General features: G+C 49.8%; 1 protein-coding gene across 1 annotated transcript; it reads right to left on the bottom strand.

Annotated features, from left to right (window-relative positions):
* Positions 1 to 4247: 4247 nt before the first annotated feature.
* Positions 4248 to 8404, bottom strand: HMGB1 (high mobility group box 1). The gene is made up of 5 exons (XM_084764771.1): positions 8384 to 8404; positions 6524 to 6687; positions 6249 to 6394; positions 5719 to 5893; positions 4248 to 4949 (listed from the first exon to the last, which is right to left on the bottom strand). Exons 2-5 carry the CDS (start codon positions 6671 to 6673, stop codon positions 4773 to 4775), a joined length of 648 nt encoding a protein of 215 aa, XP_084620897.1. The 5' UTR covers positions 6674 to 6687; positions 8384 to 8404; the 3' UTR covers positions 4248 to 4772.
* Between the last annotated feature and the right edge of the window lie 967 nt (positions 8405 to 9371).

Here is a 9371-nt window from a genome sequence, read left to right as displayed (position 1 = left end):
TAACATGCATGTGCCACTATGCCTGCATGACAATTGTATTTTAATCTTTTATTTTTAAAATGTAAAGGTTTCTGGGCGGGAGAGATGGCTCAGAGAAAGGTTAAGAGCACTGGCTGCTCTTCCGAAGGTCCTGAGTTCAATTCCCAGCAACCACATGGTGGCTCACAACCATCTATAATGTGATCTGATGCCCTCTTCTGGCCTGCAGGTGTCCATGCAGGCAGAGAACTATATACATAATAAACAAACAAACAAATCTTTAAAAACAAAACAAAAACTTAACAATAAACCAGGCAGTGGTGGCACACACCGTTAATTCCAGTACTCAGAAGGCAGAGCCAGGAGTTCAAGGCCATCCTGGTCTATAAATCAAGTCTAGGACAGCCAAGGCTACACAGAGAAACCCTGTCTTGAAAAAAAACCAAATAAATAAATAAATTAAATTAAATAATAAATAAATATCAGGACACAGCAGACAGCCGGTATCTGGCATGAAGGGAGCGCACAAATCATGGGGTGTTACAGGTGGGAGGTCATTTGTATATGGTTGTTTTAATTTAAAAAGTGTTATGCAAATGAGTGCTTGTGAGCATGTCTGTGCACCACTTGCATGCCTGTTGCCTCTGGAGGCCAGAAGAGGCCGTCAGATCTCCAGAGGCAGCTCACAGTCAGGTATCTCCAGTTCCAGATCTCTCTCTCTCTCTCTCTCTCTCTCTCTCTCTCTCTCTCTCTCTCTCTCACACACACACACACACACACACACACACACACACACACACACAGAGGCAAAACACCCATACACACTTATTTGTTTTGGTTTTTTTGAGACAGGGTTTCTCTGTGTAGCCTTGGCTGTCCTGGACTCACTTTGTAGACCAGGCTGGCCTCGAACCCACAGCGATCCGCCTTCCTCTGCCTCCAGAGTGCTGGGATTAAAGGCGTGCGCCACCACCTCCTGGGTCACGTTTTTTTCTGTTTTGTTTTTAATAGCGAGGTTTAGCTGGGTGTGGTGACACACCCCTTTAATCCCAGCACTCTGGAGGCAGAGGCAGGTGGATCACATGTGAGGTTAATGCTAACCTCAAAAGGAGTCCAGGGCTACACAGATGAAACCCTGTCTCGAAAATCAGTGAATAAGTAGGGTGGCTTGGTGGTGCACACCTTTAATCCCAGCACTGGGGAAGCAGAAATATGCAGATCTCTGTGAGTTTGAGGTCAGCCTGTCTCAAAGTTCTTAGAGTGGGAAAAAACTGTGCCAAACACCTTTATAATGACCTCACTCTAACTCCTTCCCTTTTTGGGGGGCTGGGGGGTGGGGCACTGGAAACCCAAACTCTAAGCACCCCTTCCTGCTGCCCTAATCCCGGATTCCAGTTTCTGCACACCAAACCCACTCTGCTGAGGTACATTTCGTTGTTCTATAGCTGTTATCATTACTTCCTTTTCTGTTGATGTCCAATAAACTCCACTACTTAGGGTCCGAATCCTAAGGCTGAACGGGATGGTTTCTTCCAGGCAGGATTTTTTTTCGGCATGGCACACTGTTGTGTGTGACTTGCACTTCTGTGCCATAGCGTGCCCTGAAACTGCATTACCAGGAGCACAGCAACATTCTCTTTACTCCAGGAAGTAACTTGGCTGAAACCCAGGGCATTTCCCAAAATTGTCAGCGCTGCTTTGCTGAGGGGTATGAAAACGAAGCACCTCGCCTCTTTGATAACCTGGCTATTCCAACTCCCTCCTCTACCTAGTACTAAGAGGTTTTTCAAGGGGCACAGACAGTGGTGTAAATGGAAAAGCTTAAGGAACTTGTCACGGCCCCTTATCAAGCCTCACCAGTCAGTGGTTCACTTGAACGGTTTGCACTTGAGCTGTGCACATCTGCAGCAATGGGAACACTGACACGCTGTGCTCCACTGGCCCCCTCTCCTGTGCAGCTCAAGGCACTGTACCATGCGAGCTACGCTATTCGCCAAGTACCTAGGAAGCAACTGCTGAGTGGCCACCTCTGTAGTGTTCACCATGTACTCAGATCCCTGTCTCCTGGCGCTGTAATTAAAGGCATGCACCACCACACCCGGCCCAGATCTCAAGTCTTAAACCCTACAGGTTTGAGGACCCACTTCCCGGTAGTTGGGAAGGCAAAAGCTAGACAAGACAGAGTTTGAAACCAGGCTAGCATCTCAACCCTATAGTGTCAGTGATTTTCTTGCAATGTTTTTTGTTGTGTATGTAGGCACACATCTAAGGAGTCAGAAATGGTGTCATTTTACTAGGCAATGGTGGCCCTGGCAGAATCTCAGCACTAGGGAAGCAGAGATGCAACCTTCTGGCCTTATCTAGGGCTACAAGCAAGCCTGGGCCACACCTGCAAGTAACATCTTTTGCTTCTATTTATTGCCCTGTAACCTTCAAGCTCCAAAATATTTCCCTCACCTTCCCAGGAATGTTCAAGTCTTTTTTTTTCCTATCAAGGTCTGTTTATTGAATCAAAAGCCTTCATCGTCTTATACTGCACCATCTAAGTAATTTTCGCTCACTTTCATCAGCTTAAAACTCAAGAGCCAAAACATAGTTGCAGTGGGGTACTGCTTGGACACTGAACAGAGCCCATTAATTCTCAAATTCAAGTTTTTTGTTGTTTCATTTCTTGATGTTGAGATCTGAAACTGGTTAAGCAAGGCAAACTGTCGCCATCCTTAAGATCTTTAAAAGGGTAGCTGTCACGACACACCCACTAGAGTTACAAAGCAGTTCCCTTAAGGCAGAGCTCACTTTTAAAGGGACCACTTGAACAGATGTCCAGAGTGGTGGTTCTAAAGCACCAGACTTACAAGTCACACCACCACAGCCTGCCGGAGGTCCAGAGCTGCAGAGACCTGATGTGCAGCCTTTGACTCTAACCTCCCCTGGGAGTTTCAAATTAATGTTAACATTCTCTCATGGTTCACTTCTATATGTATATTTGGGGTGTTTGACAAGTCTCTTTTCAGCCCCTTAGCCTATTTATAGCATTTTAAACTTTATGCATGGCCAGAGCTCTCTGGAAGGTGGCTCCCTTCTTCCACCATGGGTTATCAGGCTGACAGCAATTGCTTTTTACCCACTGCTATCTCACTAACTCCAGCATCAAGTGCTGCTAATGGGGGAAAAGCCTTTGTTACTACTACTACTACTACTACTACAAGGCACTGCTGTAGTAGACATGTGACAAAAAGCTTAAATTCTTAAGTGAAAGTCATTTAACTATTATTTAAAACCTCTGCAATTATTAGTTTATTAGTATCATCCAGGACTCATGTTCAGTATTCCTCCTCAAATTACATAAACAAACGCAAATGTAAAGAACCCAAGTCATAATTATATAACAGCACTCCATCACAAAAGCGTGTAAAATTACAAGAACACTACTTTAAAACACTGGCACTTTTAAGAGAACGATAATTTCAAAAAACCCACAAAATTGCCAAACTGTTCCCTAAACTAAGCAGATTAAACATGGTTAATGAGTTTGGGCTTTATAAAGGAAAACCAAATGGATTGGACAACTTGTACTAATAGGCAAAAAGTTTATCGCCTTGTATCTGATTTATAAAGGGACAAGTCACAATATAGGAAAATATATCCTTGTTTTAATTTTTTAAATGTGGCATAATTTTAAGAAAAGCTGACTCAACTAATTGAAAATACTTTTAAAACAGTCAAGTTTCCTGAGCAATCCATATGTAGAGGCAAAGGCATATTAGCCAGCCTTCTTATCATAGCCTTTGCCAGGACTAGTGTTAACAGAAAGTTTAGTATGGCAGTCTTGTATTTTAAGCTCACGCTTTTGGGGATACATTCTCAGGTCTTCTTTAGTAGGGGAACTGCAAAACATAACTGCCATTACACAGTAGTGGCAGTTAGGAGTCCTGTGCAAGGATTAGAACATTCCCGCTAGTCCTTCAAGGACAGATGCTGACTCTTTACTCAGTAATCCATGGTGTGACAGGCTCATCACTCTGCCAGGTGGGCTGTGCAGCCGTATCTCTTATCCAGCTCATCATCACTTTGGAGGTTCAACTATGGATGAAAATGTTACCCCATCACAGTATGCAGGGTGTGTAGACAAAAGCTTTTTTTTTCCAGCTAACTATATGAAAAGAGAAGAAACACTGCAACAATCCATGTGACCCAAAAAGGGCAGAAGCAAAAGACTAGTAGCTTCCCCTTGAGAAAATTCAGACCTATGAAAAGGACAACAATACTAATAAAAAAAATTGTATTTACTTAGAAGCATTCAGAATGTCAACAAAACAGCCGCAATTTTTTTTTTTGCAATTACAGAGTGGTATTCAGTTAACAGAACAACAATTATCTTCGTATAAGCTGCATCACAGACAACTGAAGATGGAAAAAAAACAAAAACAAAAAACAAAAAAACAAAAACAAAAAAAGGGGGGAAAAAAGAAAAGAAAAATTAACAAAACCTACCGTCCCCATATATAACTAATTTGTGCTGTGCACCAAGAACCTGCTTTAAATTTCCATGCCAATTTACAACCCCCAGACTGTACCAGGCAAGGTCAGTGGCCATTGAAAATACCACCAAGACAGGGCTAGCTAAAGACACATTCGGTAGTGTGTTAACTATACAAAAAAAGACACTGTACAGTTTAAAAACAAATCTTACACAGCCTTACATTTCAATTTTTTTTCTTTAAAAGGAGTGAGTTGTGTACAGGGGGGTTAAATGCTTTATAGACAAGAAAAAAAACTGCGCTAGAACCAACTTATTCATCATCATCATCTTCTTCCTCATCCTCATCTTCCTCTTCTTCCTCCTCTTCCTCATCTTCTTCATCCTCCTCATCATCTTCCTCTTCCTTCTTTTTCTTGCTCTTTTCAGCCTTAACCACCCCCTTTTTCGCTGCATCAGGCTTTCCTTTAGCTCTGTAGGCAGCAATATCCTTTCAAAACAAAGGGAAGAAGAAATAAGACAAAAAACAAACACAATGAAACTTCATAAAGTTATCGACACACCTCCACATACTTTCCACGACAAAAAGGTCATCAAATGACTAATTAGCAACCCACAACTCCTGAAATGGCAGCCTGATATTTGTATTGTTACGCCTCACTGAGGTACAATTATGTACCATATCCTAATTCTAGTGTAAAACAACTGGAAGTCAGACTGATCAAAGGGTAATACTGCCACCTTCTGAACACAAAACAGCATTCCACAGGTTCACAGCTAGACCTAACCCACAGAACATGGGGGGTGGGTGTTGTTTTACTAGTAAGCACGCAGCTTCATTAATATCTAGAAATGAGTATTTTCAGAACAAATTACTTAGAATTAGCTGTAACTACTTAATGAGTAGGACTCACAATTTCCCTTCAGTCTAATGAAGGTTACCTTGGAAGGCTTGATGAAACTCAAGTGACTTTATTTTAATCCAAAGTAAACATGTCAATAAACATTTGTATATAGACATGAGTTATATAGTTAAGTTTGCCCAACCTATTTTTATACGGTATGCTTAACCACTTAAAAATCATTTTCACCAAAACTACTACCAAATTCTCCCCAAATCTGAGTATATTAAGAAGTAAAACTACAACAGTTTAAAGATAGGGCCGTGTTATCAGGTCTTTCCTATATGCAAAACAAAATGAGCGAGAACAGTCCTCAGTGCAGCCCTAACACCTGGCTGCCCCTCGCACACTCCGTACCTTCTCGTACTTCTCCTTCAGCTTGGCCGCCTTCTTCTCATAGGGCTGCTTGTCGTCCGCAGCCGTGTTGTTCCACATCTCTCCTAGCTTCTTTGCAACGTCACCAATGGATAAGCCGGGGTGCTCTCCCTTGATTTTGGGGCGGTACTCAGAACAAAACAAGAAGAAGGCCGAACTAAAAACAAAAGCTTAGTTTTAGCATCTTAACAAATGTGTGCTTTGCACTGTAAGTACCTAGGGTGCACATATTTAGTCACATAATGTGGATGCAGGGTATTGGCTCTAGTTTTGACCAATTTCTAAAGACAGAAAGGACCAAGAATCACAGCAAGGGATTACTGTGCGCAGCGCAGGAATCAAGTACCTTACACCACAGGCCTGGACACTCCCACCCAGCACTGTCACATCTATGACCCCTTAAATACAGGACCTGAGCCATTCTCAGCCAAGAAACCAAACAACACACTCAAGGTGGCTCAACCAACTTTTATCTACTCTGAACCGCCTCAAAATAAAAGCTGGACACTTACGGAGGCCTCTTGGGTGCATTGGGGTCCTTGAACTTCTTTTTGGTCTCCCCTTTGGGGGGGATGTAGGTTTTCATTTCTCTTTCGTAACGAGCCTTGTCAGCCTTTGCCATGTCTTCAAATTTCCCCTTTTCCTTGGCAGACATGGTCTACAAGAGTTATTTGTAAACTTAAAACAGAAATATTCAGTATGACACCCTAAAGCACTTAAACAGAAAAATGCCCTTGGGCATTTAGTAGCCAAGCAGGCAGTGAGAGCAGCCAGCTGGGCCCCTTACCTTCCACCTCTCTGAGCACTTCTTGGAGAACTCTGAGAAGTTGACAGAAGCATCCGGGTGCTTCTTCTTGTGCTCCTCCCGGCAGGTTTGCACAAAGAATGCGTATGAAGACATTTTGCCTCTCGGCTTCTTAGGATCTCCTTTGCCCATGTTTAGTTGATTTTCTAAAATGAGGCAACCGATGTTAGTAAAGTGTGAAACTACAAGCTTCCACCACTCAAGAGTGGCAAGGCGAACCAAAGTTTGTTATTCAACACGGCGGTGACGGCAATCTTTCATAAAAAGCCAGACAGAACACTGCAAACGATAGGCAATTCCTAGAAGTGGCTAGGCTACAGAAGAGGGGCATGGGACACAGGGGGTCGATGGAGCAAAAATGGTCCCCAAGTGTGACCAAAGTGTAGGCACAGATGCACTGAAGCACTCACTTTTGCCCGTGTCTGCTCTGAACGGCTGCCTAACTGTTCATTAAAACCATGTTTGATTAAAAAAACAAAACAAAACAAAACATTTTTTAGCTGACAAAATACAAACATTTTAAGAAAGGAAACTCCACCGTGTCCATTTGTGGATTCTGCAGGGAGCGAGCATGTGGGACCTTAGAGAATTACAGGCCTAGAAAAGCAAGGGGGGATGGTGGTGAGCCGACACACCAAGTCCCCCTGGCGCGCGGAAAGTTTACCCGGCTTTAGGAACACCCCGTCTTCGCACCAAACTTTGCTCGGGAGGGCGGAGGCGGCGCAGGGCCGGGAGGTTTCCTATCGCTTTGGCCCGGAGATGCGTTTCAGCTCTGACTAAACACGTCCGGTCTGAAGTTTCTCCGAGTAAACAAGAATGAGGGACAAAAGCCACTCCTGCCGCCACCCCCCCTCCCCGCCAACACGGGGTGTCTTTTTCCCCCCCTTTCATAAACCGGGCCCGTGGAAAGTTGGGGCGCGCGGGCAAGGCTCCCCGCCCTCCGAACTTGGCCTGAGGCGAGGGGGGGGTGGGAAGAGTTGGATGGGGAAGGGGGGGCCCGGGGCCGCCACGTGCGCCCGGAAGGCCGCAGGCTCCCGCCGCCGCCGCCCCCATTTTGTCGGCCGCGGCGGCGCAGGGAGAGAGAGAGAGCGAAGAGAGAGAGAGAGCGAGAAGCGAGAGAAGCCCCGCTCGAAATGGGGGCTGGCTCCGCCCGCGGCCCTGGCGGCCGGCGCACGGAATGGCCGCTGCGCGTCTTCCCCGCCTGCGCCGCCGCCGCCGCGAGGGCGAGCGCGAACATGGCTCCTTCCCTTTGTGTGCGCGCGCGCGATTGTATGTGTGTGTGTGTGTATGTGTGTGTGTGTGTGAGCGGGCGTGTGAGGAGACCGAGGCGCGCGGCGAGCGAGCGAGCAGGCAGGCGGGCGGGGCGCTGGCGCGCTCGCCATGGCGGCGGGGGAGGGGCGGGGGCGCGCGGTTCCCCTCCCTCCCTCCCCTCCCCCCCGCGGCCCCCGCGCCGTCTCCCTCCGCGCGCCCCGCCGCCCCCGCACGGAGAACGCGGGGCCGTGGAGAGCAGGAGAGAGAGAACGAGAGAGCGAGGAAGAGGGGGGGGGGAGGAAGAGAGAGAGAGAGAGGAGGAGAAAAAAAAAAGTTGCCTCAGAACTGCTGCGCCCAGCCTCCCCCGCCCGCACGCGCGCCCGCCCGCCTTGTTTTCTCTCCAGCCAGCAGCCAGCGCCGGGCCGAGTCAGCCATGTTCCAGCGAGCGCAGCGGCGCCGCTTTCCCCCCCCTCTGCCCGCCGCCCGCCTCGCTCGCTCGCTCGCCCGGCCGCCCGCCTGCTCGTCCGCCCCGCTCGCCGCCTCGCCCGGCGGCCCGAGCCGCCCCCGGCCCCCCGTGCCCGCCCCGCTCACCCGGCGGGGCCCCGCGCTCCCCGCCGCCCATGCAGCCGGGGAAAGCGCCGCCGCTCCGCGCACGCCTTCCGCCCGCGGGGGCCACGGACACGGTTTTTTTTTTTAATTTTTTAAAAAAATAATCCGGAACAAAAAAAAAAATTTTTTTTTTTTTGCGCCAGCGGCGTCCGCCCTCCGGTGTTGCCGCGGCGGCGGCGGCGTCCCCCGGCCGAGGCCCGCGGCGCCCTCCGCGCGGGGCAGCGTCCCCGGTGGCGGCGGCGGCGGCCGGCGAGCCTCGCTCCGTGCGCCCGGCTCCCCCCGCGGTCGTCCCCCCCCCTCATTTGCCTTTGTGTGGAGCCTGACCCGCCGGCTCCGGGCCGCGGGGAAGCCGTCCGCCGTGCGCGCGGGCTCCGCAGCCGTCCGCGGCGCCTTCCCCGCCGGGCCGCGCCGCCCCGCACTCACCGTCCGCGAGGCTCAGAGTCGCCCGGCTGCCCGTCCGGCTCGCGCTTGCCCCGGCGCTGTCTCTATGGAGCTCAATGTACTGCAATGGCTGTGAGAGCGGGAGCCAGACGCAGCCTCCTCACTCTCTCCGCTCTGTAACATTACTCTCCAGCCAGCGCGCCTCCTATTGGCTACCGCCAACTCACGGCGCGCGCCCATTGGCCCGTTCCCTCCCATTGTCCTGACCAGAGCCCGCCCGCCATTGGCCCGCCGCGGGGACACGTCACCGAGCCTCGAAACAGCGCGCAAATCTGAATTGTGCGTGTGCGCCGGGCCGAGCGGCCGAGGCGGGAGAGGCAGCGGCTGCGGCGGCGGCGGATGCCGATGTGTGTGCGGCTGCGGGAGGGAGAGCCGAGCTCCGTGGAGTCGGTGCGCCCGGGCCGGCCCCACGCGCGCGGACCCCGCCGCAGGCCCGGCCCCCCCCTCCCGCTCCCGCACGGCCCGTGCTCGGCGACCAGGCCTCCTCCGAGCCCCGGGACTGCGGTACGACCGCGGCCCAGCAGGCGAC

The sequence above is a fragment of the Acomys minous genome, assembly GCF_964271855.1.
Source record: "Acomys minous genome assembly, chromosome: 16".
In the NCBI taxonomy this organism is placed as follows: domain Eukaryota; kingdom Metazoa; phylum Chordata; class Mammalia; order Rodentia; family Muridae; genus Acomys; species Acomys minous.
This window is presented reverse-complemented; position numbering and strand designations above follow the sequence as displayed.

Excerpts from the sequence above, each read along its gene's own strand:
- HMGB1 (XM_084764771.1), bottom strand. The coding sequence starts at position 6,673 with ATGGGCAAAGGAGATCCTAAGAAGCCGAGAGGCAAAATGTCTTCATAC. Across the intron at positions 5,894-6,248 it reads AATGCACCCAAGAGGCCTCC|TTCGGCCTTCTTCTTGTTTT; the intron begins GTAAGTGTCCAG and ends TTTTGTTTTTAG. Across the intron at positions 4,950-5,718 it reads TGAAGGAGAAGTACGAGAAG|GATATTGCTGCCTACAGAGC; the intron begins GTACGGAGTGTG and ends TTGTTTTGAAAG.